Here is a 23228-nt window from a genome sequence, read left to right as displayed (position 1 = left end):
GGCTTCCAATAAATTTGCATTAGGAACATTCTTGTTAGTTCCGGAGGCAGAGTATAATTTATTAGGGAGAGACCTAATGGTTGAATTGGGAATTCATTTAGAAGTTTCTGAACAGCAGTTGAAGGTAAAGATTTATGCCCTTACGGCGGAAGATGAAGTTCAAATTAATCCAGAAGTGTGGCACACTTCTGATACAATAGGAAAGTTAAATATAGAGCCATTTGAAATTTCTGTAAAAGATCCAAATAGACCCATTAGGGTAAGGTAATATCCAATTCCTAATGAAGGAAAAATGGGCTTAAAGCCTACTATAGAAAGATTGCTGGCAAAAGGATTGCTAGAACCCTGTATGTCCCCTCACAATACTCCCATATTACCTGTTAAAAAGCCAGATGGGACTTATCGACTGGTACAAGATCTAAGAGAGGTGAATAAACGGACAGTGACAAGGTTCCCTGTGGTTGCAAACCCATACACTTTATTAAGCCAAGTATCACCAGAACATCAATGGTATAGTGTGATAGACCTAAAAGATGCTTTTTGGACTTGCCCTCTTAAGGAGGAGAGTAGAAATTATTTTGCCTTTGAATGGGAGGACCCTGACACCCATAGAAAGCAGCAGCTAAGATGGACAGTTCTGCCTCAAGGGTTCACAGAATCGCCAAATCTGTTTGGGCAGGCTCTAGAACAATTGTTGGAATCCTTCAAACCAAGTGAAGGAGTGGTGTTAGTTCAATATGTGGATGACCTGTTGATTGCTGGGAAGGATGCTGAGTCTGTAAGGAAGGAAAGCATTAAGCTTTTGAACTTCCTGGGTAGCAAGGGCCTAAAAGTGTCTAAGTCTAAGCTGCAGTTTACAGAGGAAAAAGTGAAATACTTGGGACATTGGCTGAGTAAAGGGTGTAAGGGATTAGATCCTGAAAGAGTGAAGGGAATATTGTCAATGCCAGCACCTAAAAGCAAAAGGCAAATTCGACAAATACTGGGACTTTTAGGGTATTGCCGACAATGGATTGAAAATTATAGTAATAAGGTAAAATTTTTATATGAAAAACTAACTAAGGATAAGTTAGTGAAGTGGACAGATGAAGATGAGAATAGATTGGAAGCTCTGAAGGAAGATCTGATAAATTCTCCAGTACTTAGCCTTCCAGATATAAAGAAACCTTTTTATCTATTTGTAAATGTAGAAGATGGGACAGCATACGGAGTGCTAACTCAGAAGTGGGCAGAACATAAGAAACCTGTGGGATATTACTCTAAAATCCTGGATCCGGTTAGTAGAGGTTGGCCTACCTGTTTACAAGCCATTGTAGCTACAGCACTTTTGGTGGAGGAGGCTGTAAAAGTCACTTTTGGTGGAGAACTAAAGGTATATACTCCCCATGATATCAGAGGTGTACTAAAACAGAAAGCAGAGAAATGGCTGACTGATAGTAGGCTATTGAAGTATGAAAGTGTTTTGTTGAATACTTCTAAGTTGGAATTGGAAGTAACTCATTTGCAGAATCCAGCTCAGTTTTTATATGGTGAACCTCAGGGAAGTGTAGTCCATGACTGTATACAAGTAATTAGTCTTCAGACAAAGATTAGAGAAGACTTGGAGGAGGAAGAATTGGACGTAGGTGAGAAACTTTATATTGATGGTTCATCTCGGGTAGTGGATGGACGGAGAAAGTCAGGTTATGCTATAGTAGATGGAGTTACTTTCCAAGTTAGAGAATCTGGATCTTTGTGTAACACTTGGTCAGCTCAAGTATGTGAACTTTATGCCTTGCTAAGATCTCTTCAGTTGCTAGAAGGGAAAATAGGAACTATATTTACAGATTCGAAGTATGCCTTTGGGGTGGTACATACTTTTGGAAAAATATGGGAAGAAAGAGGGTTAATTAATGCAAAAGGGAAAGGACTAGTGCATGAAGGCTTAATCCGAGAAGTGCTGAGAGCTTTGAGAGGTCCTAAACAGATTGCAGTAGTGTATGTAAAAGGCCATCAGAAAGGATTGAAGGTGACAGCTAGAGGAAACAATCTAGCAGATGCTGAGGCAAAAAAGGCTGCTTTGTTGGTGATCAATGAACAAAAATTAGAAGGTGAACATGTCCCTAAGTCTTTCAGTACTCAGGAGAAAGAAAAGTTGTTACAAGTTGGTGCCAGAGAAGAGCAGGGAAAACGGTTGCTTCCAGACGGGAGAGAAGTGATTCCTAAGGGGTTAGCTCATAAGGTCATGAGGAAACTCCATGAACAGACACATTGGAGTACCCAAGCTTTGGTAGATCATTTTGGAAACAGATATGTATGTGTAGGAGTGTATGATGTAGCTAAAAGGACTCTGGAAGGATGTCTGATTTGTCAGAAGGTAAATAGAAAGTATTTAAGGAAAAGAGTTAAAGGAGGAAGGGAATTAGCCAAAAGACCATTTGAAAGAATTCAAGTGGACTTTACAGAACTGCCAAAGGTGGGGAGATATCGGTATCTATTGGTGCTAGTAGATCATTTAACGCACTTTGTGGAGGCTTTTCCTACTGCTCGGTGCACAGCTAAGGTGGTATCTAAAATTCTATTAGAAGAAATCGTACCCAGGTATGGGATAATGACCTCAATAGATTCAGATAAGGGAACTCACTTCACCTCACGAGTAATTGAGGAAGTAACAGAGTTATTAGGATTCAAATGGGAATATCATACCCCTTGGCACCCTCAAAGTTCAGGACGAGTAGAAAGAATGAATGGGGAAATTAAGAAACATTTAACTAAATTGATGCTAGAAACAAAATTGAATTGGGTAAAATGCCTCCCTTTAGCACTGTTGCATGTCAGAACTCAACCTCGGACGGATACAGGTATTTCACCTTTTGAAATGTTATATGGAATGCCCTATGAGTTTGGGACCCCAGTAGATCATCCAACAGTAGAGGATATGTATTTAAGAGAGTATATTATTGAGTTAATAAGAAGGAGACAGGAACTAAGGAAAAAGGGACTTGTGGCACAGAGACCCCCTTTAGACTTGGCCATACATAAAATTCACCCAGGGGATCACGTGCTAATCAAAACTTGGAAGGAAACATCACTAACTCCACAGTGGGAGGGGCCATTTGTTGTTCTCCTTACTACAGATACTGCCATAAGAACAGCCGAACGAGGGTGGACCCATGCGTCACGGGTGAAGGGACCAGTAACCGGACCAGAGTGGAGAGTGACCTCAAACCCGGGAGACTTGCGGATAAGATTTGAAAAAGTAAAAGCCCACAAATGAATTTCGAGGAAGAAGCAGTAAGGCCTAGCTTATATACTTTTTTTCAGATACCTCAAGGACAGACTCTGAGGAAATCATATTATGTCTCCTGGAACCTGGAAGGAATCCCTGAACAGACTGGAGGTTCGGGACTGTATAGAATTGTAGGAACACAAACTGTTTTAGCTCATTGTTGTGAAATAGAGACTGATGTACCGGAAGGACAAAACCCACACGGAATACCCTGCATAAAACACCCAGGATCCACACATTATAGTTGGATACTCTGTGAGTGTAAGAAATGTGGTAAAAAGTGGCGCTGTGTGTCAATAAAGGGGCAACCCTATTGTATGAGGTGCAGAACCAGCTCAACTGAGTCTATAAGGGAACAATTAGCACAAGCTGAGATAATAAAGGCTTTTTGTGGTTGGGAGTGGTTAGTCCCAGAGACTTGGGAGGTCTATGAAACAAATTGGAATAACGCACTAATAGAACTTTGCCGAGCGAGGTTCTCCTGGAAATCAGAGAGGCCTAATCGAAGGAGTTACGTTGATTTGTTGGGGCTAATTAATAGAGTCCAAAATTTGGAAATAGATGAGTCTCAATCCGAAAAATCAGTGAATTAAGTTATCCCTTGAAGAATATCTTTGCTGTCGAGAAGAACTTGGAACCCCGTTGTTCCCTGCACAGGAACAGACGGAGGAAGGCAGAGAGATACATTTGTAGGGATTTAAATAAAATCACTGAAAGCGGTAAAAGAGACTCAAGCAAAATGGGGCAAAATTGGTTGTTGATTGTTGAATTACTGGTTTTAATGACTTCTCTGGGACTTACCCATCAACCCTTCGAATGAACTTTGACCAGGGCAAAGGATTCTAAAGTTGTAAGAAGAGTAATAACTGCAATATCTCCTAGATTCAATGTAACTGTTTGTGACCTATTAATGGCTACTATTCCCCAACAGTGCGGAAAAGGTGGAGGGAAACCCTCAGTTACTGTAAACAAGGGAGCAACATATTGGTGCCCGACTTCCAATCCAGGGAGGTCTTTTTGCAATTATCCAGGGCATTACCATTGTGGGTATTGGGGTTGTGAAACGATTGCTACTGCATGGAGACCGGAAAGACCAGATAAGTTCTTACGGGTACAATGGGGACCCCCACATTGCACACCCCCTGCCCTTGGAGGACTGGTACTCCCCAATGAGCCATCTAATTGTGAGTATTTGCAAGTTCAAATTCTCAATCATGAAGATCGAGGGTGGTTGACTGGTTGAACTTGGGGAGTAAGGTTGGATCGGTTATATGCTGATCCAGGGGAGTATGTAACTATACGGAAACAGCCATTAACAGCTTATTCTCAGTTTTTAGGACCGAATCTAGAAATAAAGGAATCCAGGGATGACGCTCTGGGAAAAGAGAAAGAAAATAAAATCCTCACCAGACCAGCGCCACAGGAAACAAAAGTTGTCAAAATCCTCCCCACTGAGTCAGTAACAGAGAACAGGGTATCCCAAGGAGAGGTAGGATCTATGCTAAATATGGTGGAAGCTTCATATAGAGCTATTAACTATACTGATCCAGACATGACTGAATCTTGCTGGTTGTGCTATAATGTTAAACCTCCCTTCTATGAAGGAGTAGGATTAAACCTTACTTTCAATTTTAGCACTGAGGATAACCCGAGTCAGTGCAGATGGGGAGAAAGGGAGGTTGGTCTCACTATGTCCCAAATCAGTGGGAAAGGGACATGTATTGGAAATGTGTCCCCAAGCAGTAAAGATTTATGTGGCGCTGAAATAAATAAATTAGAAGGGAAAAATAATAAGTGGGTCATACCACATCAGGGTGGATGGTGGATTTGTTCCAAAGCAGGGTTGGTTCCGTGTGTGTCTGTCTCAGCATTCAAAAGAAATAATGAATTTTGTGTTCAAGTTGCAGTTTTGCCTCACATGTTATATCGGACTGGAGAATCAGTTTTTGAATTTTGGGAGATGAACGAACATCGTATACAAAAGCGAGAACCAATAAGTATAACAATTGCAATGCTTTTGGGGTTGGGAGCTACGGGAGCTGGAGTTGCCTCTCTGGTCCAACATAGCCATGGCTTGACAGCTTTGAGAACAGCCGTGGATGAGGATTTGGATCGAATAGAGAAATCCATATCATATTTGGAGACCTCTTTAAATTCCCTTTCGGAAGTAGTCTTACAAAACAGGCGAGGACTGGACTTACTGTTTTTACAACAGGGAGGATTATGTGTAGCACTGGGTGAGGAGTGTTGTTTTTATGCCAATCATTCGGGAGTTATTAAAGAATCTATGTCCAAATTACGTGAGGGAATTTTACAAAGAAAAAGGGAAAGAGAGGCCACCCAAAGCTGGATTGAAAATTGGCATAACCAGTATCCTTGGCTAGCGACTTTGGTTTCTACCTTAGCAGGCCCCCTGGTAATGTTATTTGCTTCTCTGGTATTTGGGCCGTGTATCCTCAATAAAATATTAGCATTTGCTAAGAAAAGAATCGATACAGTACAACTATTAACTATGAGGCAACAATATGAGGATATGAGTGGAAGGTCTTCTGATGAAGATCAAGTCTCTCTTTCAGAAACGACTAGAGAAGCTATAACAATTAGATTTGACCAGCAAATTTATGAGGAAATTAGGAGGGGGGATTGTTATAAGTAAAACTAGGAAATTTGCTGTTCAAAAGAGTTAATGGTGTTGTTGTATCTTATTAACCACATTGTTAAGAGTCATAAGTGATTTAATTGTGAAATTTCTAACCACGAGTTTGTTAACACAACGCAGAGTGACTTGGTATTTTAAAGATGTTTGTTATAAGCCTATTAATAGGGACTAATATGGAGGGCAAGCCACGAGGAGTCCTGTGATTAGATGACATCTGCCGATGGAAAATTCCAGGACCACGGCCACATAGAGACTAAGGACTTTGATATTATTGGTGGAAGCCCCTCAGCAACGGCAAGACCCGCGAACGGAGGAGCCAACCTTGGACTAGCCCGCGAAGGAGGAACCAGACAGAAGATAGCCCGCGAAAGTCTCACCAATGGACTATGGACATGACTTAAGGGGGTGGGACCAACGAGGGTTATAATTGCTGCTGTTTCGGTTCCCCATTTTGCGGACTGTGGTGGAGCAAGGGTTTCCCCCGGTCGCCCGGCTAGCCGCTTTTGCTTGTTAGCATTAATAAACCTGTTTTTACCTTGCAACCTAAATTTTAGCCTCATTTTATCTATCACAGGTGCAACCCCCCATTGTCCCACCTTTTTCTTTTTGGCACCACTGGTGGATTTCGGGCACAAAACCGCCAGACCTGGTGCAAATTTCCCATTTTTCCCAGTCTTTCCTGATTTTTGGGATGGGCTTTTGATGCCAAAAAGAAAGCCGAAATCGGAGCAAATCCCCGATTTTTTTCCCGTTTTTCCCATATTCTGAGGTGTTTTCAGTTCAAAAACCAGCAACACTGGTGCGAATTCCCATTTCTTGCCTTTTTTCCTTGACTCTTCCCATGTTTTCGGGCCCCCCGTGAGGAATTTTGGGCTCAAAAGACCGGGAATTGCTGCCACCCTCAGATTTTCCCGCCTTTTTTTTCCTCCGCGTTGGCGCCCCCTGGCGGATTTCGCCCCACAAAGCACCCAAACGGCTCCGGATTTCCCCGGTTTTTTCCCCGAAAGTTTTTGGGAATTCCAGGCCCCCCGCAAACCTCTGATTTCTCGGAGATGTTAGAGCTCATCTCGTTCTGCCTCTACTCCTCCTCCCGCAGACGCCGCTCCAGCTCCGACTCCAGGGAGCTGCGGGAAAGTCCCAGAATTTCTCCCTGAATCCCCCCCAAATTCCCATCAAACCTCTTCCCAAAGCCCCCCCCAAAAGTCCCGAGCCCCCCGGAATTCCCAGCTCCCCCTTAGAATTCCGAAATTCTTCCCAAATCCTCCCTCTGATCCCCCAAATGCCTGGAATTTCCCCCTGAATCCCCTCAAATTTCCCTCCAAACCCCTTTCAAATTCCCTGATCTTTGCCCTGAATGCCCCCAAATCCCCTGACTTTCCCCCCAGATTTCCCCCGGAATCCCCCAAATTCTTAAACTGGAATTCCCAAACCTCGAGGGGCTTGGGGGATTTGAAGGCAATTTGGAGGGAATTGATGCGATTTTGGAGGGGGCTTTGTGGGGAATTGGGGAATTTGTCGAAGGGTTTTGGGGAATTTCTGTGGGGATCCTTGAGAGAATCTCAGAAAATTCCCATTTGGAGGGATTTTGAGGAAATCTTTGGAATTTGGGGCGATTTGGGGAAATCGTGGAGAAGTTGGAGGGAATTGGAGAGTTTTTGGAAGGTTTTTGGGGGAAATTCTGTGGGATCTTGAGGGGTTTGGGGTTGACTTGCGTGGACTTGAGGTCAGTTTTTGTGGATTTTCAGAAGGTTTTGAGGGATTCTTGATGGAATTTGAGGGGTTTGGGTGGATTTCAGGGGAATTTTGGTGGTTCCCTCACCCCACTCGGAGGCAGCTTTCCCACAGCTCCGGTTGGAGGGGGATTTTCAGTGGATCTTTGACAGATTTGGAGTGGGTTTGGAAGGATTTGTGCTCCATTTCAATGGATTTCAGCTCAGTTCTGCAGGATTTCCTGGGATTTTGAGTGGATTTCAAGGGGATTTGGAAGGATTTGGATGGATTTTGAGAGTTTTTTTTAAGGGATTTGGGTGGATTTCAGGGGGATTTGGAAGGACTTGGATGGATTTTGATAGCGTTTTTTACGGGATTTGGGCGGATTTTGCTGGATTTGGGGCAGTTTCGGGGGAGGTTTCGGTGCTTTGCTCACTGTACTCTGGAGCTCAGGTCGCTTTCCCGTCTTTCGCGCTCCCTGAGCTCTCTGTGCAGTCTCCCGGGACTCCTTGAGTTCCCTCTGGAGCTGCTCCCGGGACTCCTTGAACTCCCTCTGGAGCTGCTCCCGGCACTCCTTGAGCTCCAAATTTGGTGAACAATCCACTCTGGTTCCTCAAGCACGGTTCAATTTTGTGGGACAAATCCCATGCCCATCCCAGGACACACTCACCACTCTCTGGATCAGTTCAGCTCCTGGTTCCAGCCTGTTTTCCTCCAGGCCTTTGCTCAGCTCTTGCAGCTCTTCCAGCCTCTTCTGCAGGGCCTGGAGTTCCAGCATAGCCAACTCCTTTTTCCTCAGGAAGTCTCTCTCCTCTTCCACTAAGGATTAAACAACGATATTCAATGAAACAATCAATCCTGGGTTTCTCAGTGTGGTCCTTATAAGCTGCTTGCTTTTCATCATAGGAAGGTGTGCGAGTTTCAAGCTGGCTTCCCGCCGAGTCCCCGAAACTCGACAACAAGGACCTGCTTCCCAGAGAGGGAAGAGAAAAAAAAAACAACTTAAGCAGCCAAAGCTATAGCAAAAATATATATATATATTTTACATATGAGACAGATATATACAATGAGAATACTATACACCACAACTCCAGAAATCCCAAACAGCTCCCCAAAAAGGGAAGAGGGGGAGGGAGAAGGGAAAAGGACAAAAAAGGACAAAGACCAACCAAGTCAACCAGCCAACTGAAGGTAAATTAGCAAAATCTCACCACTTCCCTTTGAACAAGCAGGATGGCTGGACACGGCCCAGCACTCTCCCCTCACGTGTGGCAGATAACAGCAGTCACTGTGGGCCTCAGCTCCAGATAAGCCAGACCGAGACAGGGACCCACCGTTCTCGAACCTCGCCGGAAAGGAAGAGCGCGAGGTCCCTCCTGCTGGCTTTATTTATACCTCAAGTTATGTAAAGGAATAGCATGGAAAACTTCTGTGATCACCTTCCTAGTTCCTTCCTGGTTACAAGCTGGTCTCCAGGAAGGCCTACAGTGAAACCATCACATTCTCCACCCCTTATTCCATACTATTTCTTTACGTAACACCTGTATATTGTATTCATCTCTATCCCGTGCGTATACATGTACTTATATCCATATAGTCTATGTTTATTTCGAGGCTGTCGTCTGCTGTTGAAGATCAGCACCACCAGCAGCTCCATTAGGATTCTCGGCCCTTTCGTCGCAATCACAGTTCTGGTTTAGGGCTGGCTCATTGGTTTGGGCTGTCTCATCATCGGACATCCTTGGATACCGGTATCGCTTTGTTCGGGTCTTTTCCGTCTGGTGTCTGGTCTCCTGTAAAACACAACTTAGGGCACAGAATTAGTTTTTCCCCAGGGCTAGATTTCCTTGAGGGACACATTGGATCTCTCCATCCTTCCTCATAACCCACCAGGTATTTCCGGGCCCTTGAGCAAAAACAATCCCACGACTGGGTTTGTCTTGGCCTGAGGGAGGAGTGATCCAAAGGGCCTTACCTAACATACCTTTGAGATGGATGGCTGGAACTTTGTCTCCATCTCCAGTGTGGAGGGATTCTGCTTGGGCAGGACCAGCTCGGTTGACAGAGCCTCTAGTGTTGACGAGCCAGGTGGCCTTGGCTAAGTTCTTATCCCAATTTTTGTAAGTTCCCTCACCTAGTGCCTTTAGGGTTGTCTTCAACAGTCCATTACACCTTTCTACTTTTCCTGCAGCAGGTGCCTGATATGGAATGTGACAGACCCATTCAATCCCATGCTCCTGTGCCCAAGTGGCTACTGGGCTGTTCTTGAAATGAGTCCCGTTGTCTGACTCAATCCTCCCTGGAGTGCCCTGTCTCCACAGGACCTGCTTCTCCAGACCTAGAATGGTGTTTGGGCTGTTGCATGCGGTACCGAGTATGTTTCCAACCATCCTGTGGTTGCTTCCACCATGGGAAGCACACAGCGTTTACCTTGGCGGGTCTGTGGCAACATGATATAGTCAATCTGTCAGGCCTCCCCATATTTATACTTCTCCCAGCGTCCACCATACCACAGGGGCTTCAACCTTTTTGCCTGCTAAATAGCGGCACAGGTTTCACAGTCACGGATAACTTGAGAGATGATATGCATGGCTAAATCCACCCCTCGGTCTCGTGCCCATCTATGAGTGGCATCTCGGCCCCGATGACCTGAAGCATCATGGGCCCATCGAGCTAGGAACAATTCTCCCTTCTGCTGCCAGTCTAGGTCTGCTTGTGATACCTTGACCTGTGCAGCTCGGTCTGCCTGTCTGTTATTAGCATGTTCCTCATTAGCTCACTTCTTGGACACGTGGGCATCTACATGGTGGACTCTCACGTTCAGTTTCTTCACTCTGGCAGCGATGTCTTGCCACAGATCAGCAGCCCAGATGGGTTTTCCTCTATGCTTCCAATTCTCCTCTTTCCACCAGTCTAGCCACCCCCATAGGGCATTGGCTCTCATCCACGAATCGGTGTACAGGTAGAGCCTTGGCCATCCTTCTCTCTCTGCGATATCCAGGGCCAATTGGACTGCTTTGAGTTCCACAAACTGACTCGATTCGCCTTTACCTTCAGTGGCTTCCGCCACTCGTCGGGTGGGACTCCAAACGGCTGCTTTCCACTTCCAGCTCCTCCCTACAATACGGCAGGAGCCATCGGTGAAAAGGGCATGGCGTGTCTCTTCGTCTGGCAGCTGATCAAATGGCAGAGCTTCTTCAACTCGGCTCGCTGGTTCTCCTTCTTCTTCTGCCAGACTGAAGTTCCCACCTTCAGGCCAGTTGGTTGTGATTTCCAAGACGCCAGGGCGATTCGAGTTCCCGATTCGGACACGTTGCGTAATCAAAGCGATCCACTTGCTCCACGTGGCATCGGTGGCATGATGCGTAGGGGGCACCTTCCCTTTGAACATCCAGCTCCAGACTGGTAATCGGGGTGCCAGGAAGAGCTGTGCTTCGGTACCAATTCCCTCTGAAGCTGCTCGTATGCCTTCATACGCCGCTAAGATTTCCTTCTCCACAGGGGTGGAATTGGCCTCAGAACCTCTGTAGCTTCGGCTCCAGAAACCCAGTGGTCGCCCTCGCGTCTCACCAGGCACCTTTGGCCAGAGGCTCCAGGAGGGACCTTTATCTCCAGCTGCAGTGTAGAGTACATTCTTTACATCTGGTCCCGTTCTGACTGGTCCAAGAGCAATTTCTTGCTTGATCTGCCTGAAAGCTTGTTGTTGCTCAGGACCCCATTGGAAATTGTTCTTTTTACGGGTCACAAAGTAAAGAGGGCTCACAATCTGACTGTATTCTGGGATGTGCATCCTCCAGAAGCCTGTGGCTCCCAGAAAAGCTTGGGTCTCTTTCTTGTTTGTGGGTGGAGCCATGGCTACAATCTTGTTGATGACGTCTGTTGGTATCTGGCGTCGTCCATTTGCCATTTCACCCCTAGGAATTGGATCTCTTGGGCAGGTCCCTTCACTTTGCTCTTCTTGATGGCAAAACCGGCCTCGAGGAGAATCTGGATGATCTTCTGTCCTTTCTTGAAAACTTCTTCAGCTGTGTCCCCCCCTCCAATGATGTCATCGATGTACTGGATGTGTTCAGGAGCCTCACCCTTCTCTAGTGTGGCCTGGATCAGTCCATGACAGACGGTTGGACTGTGTTTCCACCCCTGGGGCAGGGGGATCAGGCCCAGCCAGTGTGGGGTTGGGAAAGGCAGGTCCTGCCTGACCAACCTGGTCTCCTCCTCTGACACAATGAGCCCCTCAGTAGCTGAGGGAAAGGCTGGGGATGTGTCTCTTCTGACTTCAGGAAAGCCTTTGAGCCCATCTCCCCCTTTTCCACTCCAACTCCGTCTCTCCTACACTGGGGGGGGCAGGGGAAAGACAAACTCTCTAATTCCTAACCTATAAGAGAATGTCTGATGGTTGCCATGGTAACTGACCCTAGCAACCAGAATGTTTGCTGTTTGCCATGGTAACCGACCGTAGCAACACAAGTGTATGATGGTTGCCATGGTATCTGACTGTAGCAGTGGGACGTATGATGGTTGCCATGGTAACTGAGTGTATCAATGGGAATGTATGATAGTTGCCATGGTAACTGACCGTAGTAATGGGAATATACGATGGCTGCCATGGTAACTGACCATGGCAATGGGAATGTATGATGGTTACCATGGTAACTGAAAGGAGCAATGGAAAAATGTGATGGTTGCCATTGTAACTGACTATAGCAATGACAATGTACAATGGTTGCCATGGTAACTGACCATAGCAACGGGAATGTGTGATTGTTGCCCTGGTAACTGACTGTAGTAATGGGATATATAATGGTTGCCATGGTAATTGACCGTAGCAGTGGGAGGTATGATGGTTACCATGGTAACTGGCCGTAACAAATGGGACTGTATGGTGGTTGCCATGGTAACCGACCATAGCGATGGGAATGTGTGATGGTTGCCACGATAACTGACCATGACAATGGGAATGTGTGAGGGTTCCCATGGTAACTGACTGTAGAAACGGGAATGGATGCTGGTTGTCATGGAATGTGACCGTAGCAACGTGACTGTATGATGGTTGCCATGGTAAGTGACCATCACAATGGGAATGTCTGATGGCTGCCATGGTAACCGACCGTAGGAATGGAATGTATGATAGTTGCCATGGTAGCAGACCATGGTAGCTCCAACCTCATCACCCACCAGCGCATCCACACTGGGGAACGGCCCTACCTCTGTGAGGAATGTGGGAAGAGCTTTAGGAACAGCTCAATTCTCCTCAGGCATGAGCGGACGCACAGGGATGAGAGGCCCTTCCACTGCACAGTCTGCGGGAAGGGCTTTAAGCAGAACGGCAACCTTGTCAGGCACCGGCGCATCCACAGCAGGGAGAGGCCCTACAAAACATCAACGGACTCACCAGTAAGGGAAGCCCTACGAGTGCCCCAACTGCGGGAACAGCTTTGGCCACTGCTTCCACCCCGAATGAACCCCCTGATCCCCTGATGGTGAGGCAACCCCTGGAGTCCAGTGACTGTCAGTCCAACCCTTTTACCAGAAAGGGTCAGTCCCCTTTCCCAGGGGCAGATTCTTCCAACAGAACCGATCCTATGTGGGGGGGGGGTGTGGAGATTCCTGCCTTGGCTGGGGACCCCCCCAAGGTCACTGCTGGAGGTTGAGAGCAGAGATCTCCCCACGAGCGTTGGTGTGGGGGAGTTCCATCCATCTCCAATTAATAATCATTGCTTTTCTGACAGCTTTCCAGAATTGCTTCAAGAATTGCTTTAGTGTAGAGCACTATCCTATCTTGTCCTGTGCTTGTGGTTGTTTTAGTGTTTGTATTGTGCAGTACGGGGAGCGCCGTGTACCTTCTCCAGGGCGGGCGGGCTAGGGGCGGGAGGGTTCGATCTGGGGTCGGGCTAGAGGGGCGGCAGTTTGAGGTCTGGCCTCCTGCTCGTGCACGGGGAGTGCTGTGTACCTCCCCGGGGCCGCACGCGCAGAGCGTGCGTGGTTTAATTCAAAGGTGCAGTCACATCAGGGGAGGGGAGAGAGAAAGTGGGGGAGCCTTGCCAGCAGTTGCCACTTACCCGTGGAGGAGGAGATAGCAACTTCAGAGCAGACAAAGGTTTGACGTTTCAGGTTTGGGGGGAAGGGGGAGGGGATGCAGGGGAAGAGGGTGTGAAAGAGAGGGGTGGAGTATTGGGGGGGCCATGGGGGTCTTATGATTGTCACGAGGGAGAGAGGGGCAGTCCTGTAGGAAGTATCACAGGCGTGCAATGCACCTGCAGATACATGGTAACACAGTGGAGGTGGGTTATGGTCAGGGAGAATACTGGGGTTCCTTTAGAGTAATTGGGATTCCAGCCAAGCTGGGGCCTTGATAAGCACCCCAGCCTTGGATATGTACGCGACCCAGAACAGTGGGTCGGTTTGTTTGTCAGTTTGTCGTTTGCTTACCTGCTGGTATTGCTCAGGCTCGGCATGTTCCAGTTATGTTTGCTTTGCTCTGTTACGTCCTGTAAGAGTGGGCAGGACAAAGGGCTGCTCCTGAGTATCCCCTTATGTTTGTATATCAATGGGTGATAGTAAAGCAGGAAATGTAAGACTTGCCCAAACCGTTCTAATGGGAACGTAGCCTGTGTACCCCTGTGTGGTTGCAAGCTATGCTGGCGTTGGCACATGCCTTCGGTAGAGTCACCCATGCCAGACAGATCAAAACAGCAAGGTCAGATACAATACATCTGTGGGCAGGATGAGCTCGTTAGCCTTCTGGCAGTCATCCTAGGAGAAGGACAACTCTAATCCCAAACCCGGGCAGATGGAGCTCGTTTAGCCCTGTAAGGCCATCCATCTAAGAGAAGGTCACTCTAATCAAACCTACTTCCTGTGGACCTCTCTGCCACCATCCAAGCTCGCTCAGCCCTGGCAGATGAACCTCAGGATTAAAGGGTGGGTTCAGTTCCGCGCAGATTGCATCTCACCTAAAAAATCCATTGCGCAGGCTTGAAGGCTTTACCCACATGCAAAAAGTCCTGTAGCGACGGGCGAGGGTCGAAACGGCAGGTGAAAGATGCACTGGGAGCCGCAGACTCAACCCTGCATGCAGGCGGTTCAGGATATTGGTCATTTGAGACTGACCGGAGATGACAGTCTCTTGGGGCAGCACCCTGAACGACCAAGCAGCCTTTCCAAGGACAGCACTGCTTGCTCCACTCGGAGAGGGGCCTAGAAAAGGTGGCCTAAACAAAGCTCATCTCCACTTTCACCCGGTTGGTTAACCGCAGGCCAACGGGCATCTTCCTCCAGTGCGGTCGCACAAAGATCAAAAGACAAAGGCACGCACCTGCCTCCAAAGGTGTACCTAAACTAACTCTAGCATGTTGGAACATCAGAACCATGCTCGATTCTGCGGACGGCGGACGTCCTGAGCGTCGGTCTGCCCTAATTGCCCATGAGCCGGCTCGTCTCAACATCGACATTGCCGCTCTCAGTGAAGTTCGCCTTCACGAGGAAGGCAGCCTCAGAGAACGTGGTGCCGGTTACACACTCCTTTGGTCAGGCAAGCCCAGAACCGAAAAACACCTCTCAGGAGTCGGCTTCATGATCAAAAACTCCATTGTTCCTAAACTCGAAAATCTACCGACAGGTCACTCTGACCGCATTATCTCCCTACGCCTTCCACTAAACAACAAGCAACACGTCGTCATCTTTAGTATATATGCCCCAACTCTCCAAGCTGACCCTGCTGAAAAAGATAAATTTTACACTGACCTGCGCCTCCTTACCCAAAAGGTTCCTGCAGACGATAAGATCATTATCCTTGGTGATTTCAACGCCAGAGTAGGCAAGAATTTTGAAGCCTGGAAAGGAATATTAGGCAAGCATGGTGTTGGAAACTGCAACGATAATGGTCGACTTCTGCTAGAATTCTGTGCAGAGCAACAACTCACCATCACTAATATTATCTTTCAGCAGAAAGATAGTCTGAAGACAACCTGGATGCACCCCCGTTCTAAGCATTGGCACCTCATTGATTATGTCCTGGTACGACAGAGAGATATCCGCGATGTCCACCATACCCACGTGATGCCCAGCGCAGAATGCCAAACAGACCATCGGCTGGTGCGCTGTAAACTCAATTTCAAGATCAAACTCAAACCAAAAAGGGGCAGCATCCCAAGGAGAAGACTCCAAGTTAACAATCTCCAATCAGCCACAATAAGAGACAGTTTCCAGGCAAACCTTCAAACTAGGCTCGAAAACATTCCCACAGTTTCTGCAGATTCCTCTCCTGAAACAATCTGGCACCATATTAAAAACAGCATCCTGCAATCCTCTGAAGAATCCTTAGGGTTCTCCCTCAAGAAGAACAAGGACTGGTTTGACGAAAACAACCAAGAAATCCAAGACTTGCTGAGGAAGAAGAGAACCGCTCACCAAGCACACCTTGCACTGCCATCCTGTCACGCAAGAAAAACAGCCTTTCGTCTTGCGTGCAGCAAGCTTCAACAGAAACTCCGTGACATCCAGAACAAGTGGTGGATCAATCTAGCTGAAAAAGTTCAATTATGCACAGATACAGGTGATCACAAAGGTTTCTATGAGGCCTTGAAAACAGCATACGGGCCTACATACCAGGTACAAAGCCCTCTACTCAGTGCTGATGGTCAAACATTCTGACAGATAAAACCTACATTCTGAATCGATGGTCTGAACACTTTCAGACTCTTTTCAGTACCAACTGTATAGTCCAAGACTCAGCAATTCAGTCCATCACACAACAACCAGTAAAGTATGAATTGGATACTGCCCCCACTTTAGGAGAAACCCTCAAGGCCATACAGCAGGTGAAAATGGGCAAGGCAGCTGGGATTGGTGGAATTCCACCAGAAATCTGGAAACATGGGGGCCCTGCACTCCACACCAAATTTCATGAGTTCGTGGTGCGCTGTTGGGAACTCGGTGAACTACCATCTGACCTTCGTGATGCAGTCATCATCACCTTGTATAAGAAGAAAGGAATTAAATCTGACTGCTCAAATTATCGTGGTATTACTCTGCTCTCCATTGCTGGCAAAATCCTGGCAAGAATACTCTTGAACAGACTAATACCCACTATAGCAGAAGGTATCCTTCCTGAAAGTCAGTGTGGTTTCAGAGCCAACAGGAGCACCACAGACATGGGATTTGTCCTCAGACAACTGCAAGAGAAGTGTAGGGAACAGAACAAAGGTCTCTATGTAACCTTTGTCGACCTCACCAAGGCTTTTGACACTGTGAGCAGAAAAGGTCTGTGGCAGATTTTGGAACATTTAGGTTGTCCCCCCAAGTTCCTTAAAATGATCATCTCTCTCCATGAGGATCAGCACAGCCAAGTCAGATATGGCAACGCACTTTCTGAGCCCTTTTTAATTAAGAATGGTGTGAAACAAGGCTGCGTTCTCGCTCCTACCCTATTCACCGTCTTCTTTAGTATGATGCTCCAAAGGGCCACGGCAGACCTCGATGATCAGGACGGGATCTACATTCGATACCGTACTGATGGAAGTCTATTCAATCTAAGGCGTCTGAAGGCCCACACCAAGACCTTAAACCATCTTGTCCGGGAGCTGCTTTATGCCGATGACGCCGCCCTTGTTGCCCACACAGAAGCAGCTCTGCAGCGTTTAACATCCTGCTTTGCAGATGCTGCTGAGCTCTTTGGACTGGAAGTCAGCTTAAAGAAGACAGAGGTCCTCCATCAACCTGCACCTCAGGAAGTCCCCCATCATCCCCACATCACCATTGGCCAATCGGAGCTCAAATCAGTCCAACAGTTTAATTACCTCGGTAGCCTCATCTCCTCAGATGGTAAGATCGACGGAGAGATAGACAACAGATTAGCAAAGGCATATAGTGCTTTTGGAAAACTCCACAAAAGAGTATGGTGTAATAAACACTTGAAGAAAAGCACCAAGATCAGTGTTTACAAAGCCATAGTGTTGTCGACTCTCTTATATGGCTCCGAATCATGGGTCATCTACCGCCACCACCTGCGTCTCTTAGAACGCTTCCATCAACGCTGCCTCCGTACAATCCTAAACATCCACTGGTCAGACTATGTGACCAACACATCTGTTCTAGAGCAAGCAGCTATCACAAGTATTGAGGCCATGCTGATGAGAACACAGCTGCAATGGGCAGGGCACGTCTCCAGGATGAAGGACCACCGCCTCCCTAAGATCTTGCTTTACGGTGAACTTGCCACTGGCTGCCGCATGAGAGGAGCCCCGAAGAAAAGATACAAGGACTCCGTGAAACAACATCTCAGCCTTGGTCATATTGATCACCATAACTGGTCCACCCTGACCTCAAATCGGGAGGTCTGGAGACACACCATCTATAACGCAGCTGTCTCCTTTGAGAACACACGCAGGATCACCCTCAAGGAAAAAAGGCAACGCAGAAAGAACCGTGTATTGCAGAATACACCATCTAAGGAGTCTTTCTGCTGTGCCTTTTGCAATCAGATATGTCTGTCACGTATTGGCCTCATAAGCCACCAGCGTGCCTGTAGCAAATGTGGATAGAGCCTTTCCAGATCTTCGTTCGCGAAGCCTAGCCATGATGTTTTTAATTCAAAACAGAGAATTCGGCTTCTTCATTGTCCACACCAGGTCACACACTACTCTACCGGGTCCTGTGGCGGAGGGAAACCGCATTGCCGATCATCTGGCAAGTATGGTGGTCACTCCCACTTTATTCCAACAGGCAAAGATATCCCACGAGTTCTTCCACCAAAATGCGCGATCGCTACAAAAACAATTCGGTCTCAAATTATCTCAAGCTAAAGAAATTTTAAAGACGTGCCCTGATTGCCAGGTTATCACGCCGGTCGCCCCGGAGGGGACTAACCCAAGAGGTCTTTCGGCGCTGGAAATCTGGCAGTCAGATGTTACGCACGTACCTGAATTTGGAAAGCTAAAATACGTTCACGTGTCCATTGACACTTTTTCAAAAATGGTTGTAGCCACCGCGCATTCTGGCGAGAAGAGCCGTGACGTGAAAAAACACTTTCTGTCCGCATTCACGAGGATGGGCGTCCCAAAGCAGGTAAAGACCGACAACGGGCCCTCCTATGTGTCTGCGGACACGAAACGGTTTTTCGAACAGTGGGGAGTGCACCATATCACTGGGATCCCTCACAATCCCACAGGGTAAGGTATAGTGGAGCGTGCCCACCAAAATATCAAAAATCTTTTGAAAAAACAAAAGAGGGGGTGTATTGGCCTGTCCCCCCAAGAGAAATTAGATAAAGTAATGTATGTTTTAAATTTTTTGAATATGCTGGAGGAAGTAGAAACTCATGCAAACAGAAGTCCAGCAGATCGCCACTTCAAATCTGACTCTTCCCTGTCAACATCGTTAAAAGCAAAAAGTAATGTACCGGGACCCACTCACAGAAACCTGGACGGGCCCTTTCCCCTTGATCACCTGGGGGAAGGGCTATACTTGTATTGCAGGTCCAGACGGATCGAAGTGGGTCCCAGAGCGCCGTGTTAAGATCTGCCAAGCGTGAGAAGAGGAGGAACAAACATGCATCCGCATCACCTCATCTTCCTCATCATCCTCTCCTTCAGACTCGTCCCTCTCTGTGACCCGATACCACTGCGAGAATGGATGAGTCAACCAGGAGAAAATCTTTGGGTAACACTGGCCAAGGCTACAGGCACGGACACCTTGTGCCTGGCCTTGGCTAGTGCGGGCAGCCCTTTCAAGACGTGCCTCGTGGGAATTCCAATCACCCCAGTCGAGTGGGATGCGTTTGTGTCCCAGACTCGAGTTAGAGGACCCTTACCACTCAATTCACCTAATTTGGCACAAGCTATATCAGCACTCACCTTTATTGATATTCCGTTTCAAGAGATTGATCTTCTTGGTTCTTTACCCACTACGAGTTGCATTATTTTTCACAGGTACACCCAGCCAGCTTTGTTTACCCCACATAACGTGACTGCGTACAAATCTGTTTATCAAGGGACCACTTCGCTGTGGTGCAACAACTCGCTCGCCACCACCATACCAACAGAGCATGTACCCAGGAATATGCAGCTCCCGAAAGAGTATTTCCTGCTGTGTGGAGATCGGGCGTGGCCAGGTATTCGGGCCTACCCGGAAGGGGGTCCCTGCACGGTGGGAAAATTAGCGTTATTTAACCCGGTGAAGTTCCAATTGGAGAATCAATTCGTGTTTTCAAAAAATCGTGTTAAAAGGTCCCTCTCCTTTGCCATGGGTGCACCCCTTTGATTTCCCGAATCTAAACCTGCGGTCCCTAAACCCCAACCTGGACCCAAGATTACTCCCCCACAGATTCGGCTTCAAAATTCTCTCCCTGCACCACATGTGAATGTTGGGAGGTCACAGTATTGGCTCACTCCTCTGCCCTTCCCGGAGGAATGTGACTCAAACATTCACATCTGGTCGAGGGTGAAAAACTTCTGGGCGTCTTTCCCTATCCCTGGGATAGGGACAGCACATGCTCTCTCCTTGCTCACGCACCTTGGGTGCTGGTTGACCAAGGAGGCGAACACGACAACACGAGCAATTGAGGGCCTGCTGGCGGACATCCAGAAGTTAAAACAGGTAAGTTTACAAAATCGGGCAGCTATAGATTTCCTTCTCCTGGCACACGGTCACGGGTGCCAGGAATTTGAGGGAATGTGCTGCATGAATTTCTCGGATCATGCCGAATCTATCCATCAGAGTATCAACCAGCTGAAAGGCCTGGTCCGAGAGATTCATCAGGCAAAAAGTGAAGGGCTCGATGACCTCTTTGATTGGCTGAAATTTGCCCAACTGGTCCCAAAAACTTATTATTTTGTGTTTTATATCCCTTTTTGGTTTAATCTCGCTGTGTACCGTTTTACCCTGTTTGATTTTCTGTTTAAGAAAGATGCTGATGTCCTCTATCACCGCTAACGTCGCTGCTGTGCAACAAAACAAAGAAGGGGGAGATGTTGGGGAACACACAGACGAGTGGAAGCAATTTCAAGCCTGGAGACAAATCTACAATCCTGAATAAGACATAACCACACAGAAATAGACATTTATTTACTGGATGTGACACTACACCGGACTGGACAGTTTTCCTTGTTATCCCCAGTTTTCCCCGGTTTATCATTGTATTGTTATATGGTTGTGTATACCCCCAGTTGTTGTTTTAAAACCCTATCCACCATACTGTCTCCTTCTTCCCCTCATAGTTTTCCTGCCTAAACCCTGTTTTCCCGCTCCTCTGCCTGCTATTGGCTGATGCTTGGTGCAGTGCAGAGGCAGCTACCATTGGCCCATTTCCCCGGTTACACCCAAAACTCCTCCCTTCCTTACCCAGTCGCCCTATCATAAATGTCCCTGAGCTGCCAATCCCAGACTCCTCCCCTCTCCTGGTTCCGCCTCCCTATCCTACCTTATTTAAGTCTCGTGCTCCCCCAATAAAGTTGGCATTGCTCCACAGACCTCTACTGTGTCAAGACCCCTTTTTGCAGTGCCCGGTCCCATTCCTTTTTTCCCCGTGGGCCGTGGCAGTTCAGGGCTTGTCTGGACTTGCCCTCAGTTATTTCCCGCCAAAAGAGAACTCCCTTGTTCTCTCCTGGTTTTCCTGCTCATCTCTCACTGACTGGCTGACAGGTGCCGCGGTGCAGAGTGAGCTCCCATTGGTCCCTTCTCTTGGATACTCCTAAGTTCCACCCATCTTTTCCTTGTTCTCCTATCCTGTTTCACCCTGAGTTGTCAATCCCATGCTCCACCCCAGTTATTGAACCTCCCCTTACCCAAACCTTATCTAAGTCCTTGTTTTCCCTAATAAACCGGCCATTGCACCCTGACCTTCTACTGTGTCAGTGTCACGTCCATATTCCTTTTTCTTTCGGGCCGTGGCAGCTGGAGCCATTTTATGCAGTGCTCTTTCTGTTCCTCCTTTTAAGCCATTCAGTTGTACCCCACTTTTATAATAAAGTCACCTTACCAGTCGCACCCTGAAAAGTTGTGGAGGTGTTTATTCAAGAGTCGACCTCCGCACAACACCAGCACATGCACGCTGGGAAACGGCCCTACATGTGTGGGGAACGTGGCTAGAGCTTGAGGAACAACTCTGACCTGATCCAACACCAGCACATCCACACTGGGGAATGGCCCTACACATGTGGGGAATGTGGGAAACATTCCCACATTCAGGAACAGCTCCGACCTGTTCCAACACCAGCGCATCCACACTAGGAAACGGCCTTACCCATGTGGGGAATGTGGGAAAAGCTTCAGCCAGAGCTCCCACCTCCGCAGACACCAGCTCATCCATACCGGGGAACGGCCCTACCAGTGTGGAGAATGTGGGAAGAGCTCCAATCTCCTCCTGCATGAGCGGATTCACATGGATGAGAGGCCCTTCCGCTGCACCAACTGTGGGAAGGGCTTAAAGCAGAACTCTGTCCTCATCAAGCACCGGCGCATCCACACTGGGGAGAGGCCCTACAAGTGTGAGGAGTGTGGGAAGAGCTTCGCTCAGAGCGCACACTTGACCAGACACGAACAGACCCTCCGGTAAGTGAAGCCCTACCAGTGCCCCCACTGGGGGAAGAGCTTTGGCTGCCCCTGATGGTGAGGCAACCCCTGGAGTCCAGTGACTGTCAGTCCATCCCCTTCTACTAAAAGGGCCAGTCCCCTTTCACAGGGGCAGGTTTGTGGCGGTCTAAAAATGTGTAATTACTAAGGAAATCGTAGATTATGCATATAAGTTGTATTGTACTGTATGTATGTTCTGTCCTTTCATTGGTTGGTATTTGACACAGTACCATATATGGTTATGTTCAGCCCCTATCTCCGATGATTGGTTGTCATTTGCAGGCTCCGTCTAAACCCCACCTTCTGTTCCAGTGCCTTCCTTACCCATATTATTTAAGGCTGGAGCCATTTTGTGCAGTGCTCTTTTGTTCCTCCCTTTAAGCCGTTCAGTTGCCCCGCTACTTTTATAATAAAATCACCTCACCAGCTGCACCCAGAAAAGTTGTGGAGGTCTTTATTCAAGCGCCGACCTCCGCACAGGTTCTTCCAACACAACCCTTCTTGGGGGGTGTGTGGAGATTCCTGCCTTGGCTGGGGAACCCCCAAAGTCACTCCTCGAGGTTGAGGGCAGAGATCTCCCCACGAGCGTTGGTCTGGGGGAGTTACATCCACCTCTAATTAAGAATTGGCCACTTCACAAGCCAAAAGGCAAGTGGAGATTAACTGGGCACTACCGACGCCTTAATGCAAACACAGGGCCCCTTACTGCAGCAGTCCCAAATACTGCTGAACTAATGGCTCCCATACAACAACAAAACCACCAAATCATGGCCACTGTTGATGTCAAAGACGTGTCTTTTACGCTTCCCCTGTGGGACCAAGATCAGGAGTGTTTTGCTTTCCCGTGGGAAGGCCAGCAGGACACTTTAACCTGCCTCCCACAAGACCGAAGCATTCACCCACTCTACCACACCACACTCTGGCACCAGAATTGTAATTCATTCCTCTTGCACGGGGAGTAAAAGTATACCAATACACTGATGACATTTTGGTAGCAGGAGATGAAACTGCACCTGGACAGTC

At 47.6% G+C, this 23228-nt stretch overlaps 1 protein-coding gene across 1 annotated transcript in view; it reads right to left on the bottom strand.

Annotated features, from left to right (window-relative positions):
* LOC114003426 (golgin subfamily A member 6-like protein 22) overlaps positions 1-23228 on the bottom strand; it is a 39812-nt gene that overhangs the window by 6149 nt on the left and 10435 nt on the right. The window contains exon 3 of the mRNA XM_039390021.1: positions 8308-8456. Coding sequence (XP_039245955.1) covers positions 8308-8415 — 108 coding nt within the window. The 5' untranslated portion in view covers positions 8416-8456. The remainder of the gene's footprint in view (positions 1-8307; positions 8457-23228) is intronic.

This window comes from Pipra filicauda, unplaced genomic scaffold (genome assembly GCF_003945595.2).
Source record: "Pipra filicauda isolate LSUMZ 115617 unplaced genomic scaffold, ASM394559v2 scaffold796_size105821_pilon, whole genome shotgun sequence".
NCBI lineage: Eukaryota > Metazoa > Chordata > Aves > Passeriformes > Pipridae > Pipra > Pipra filicauda.
The sequence above is the reverse complement of the archived record's forward strand: the minus strand, read 5'-3'. Positions and strand labels throughout refer to the sequence as shown.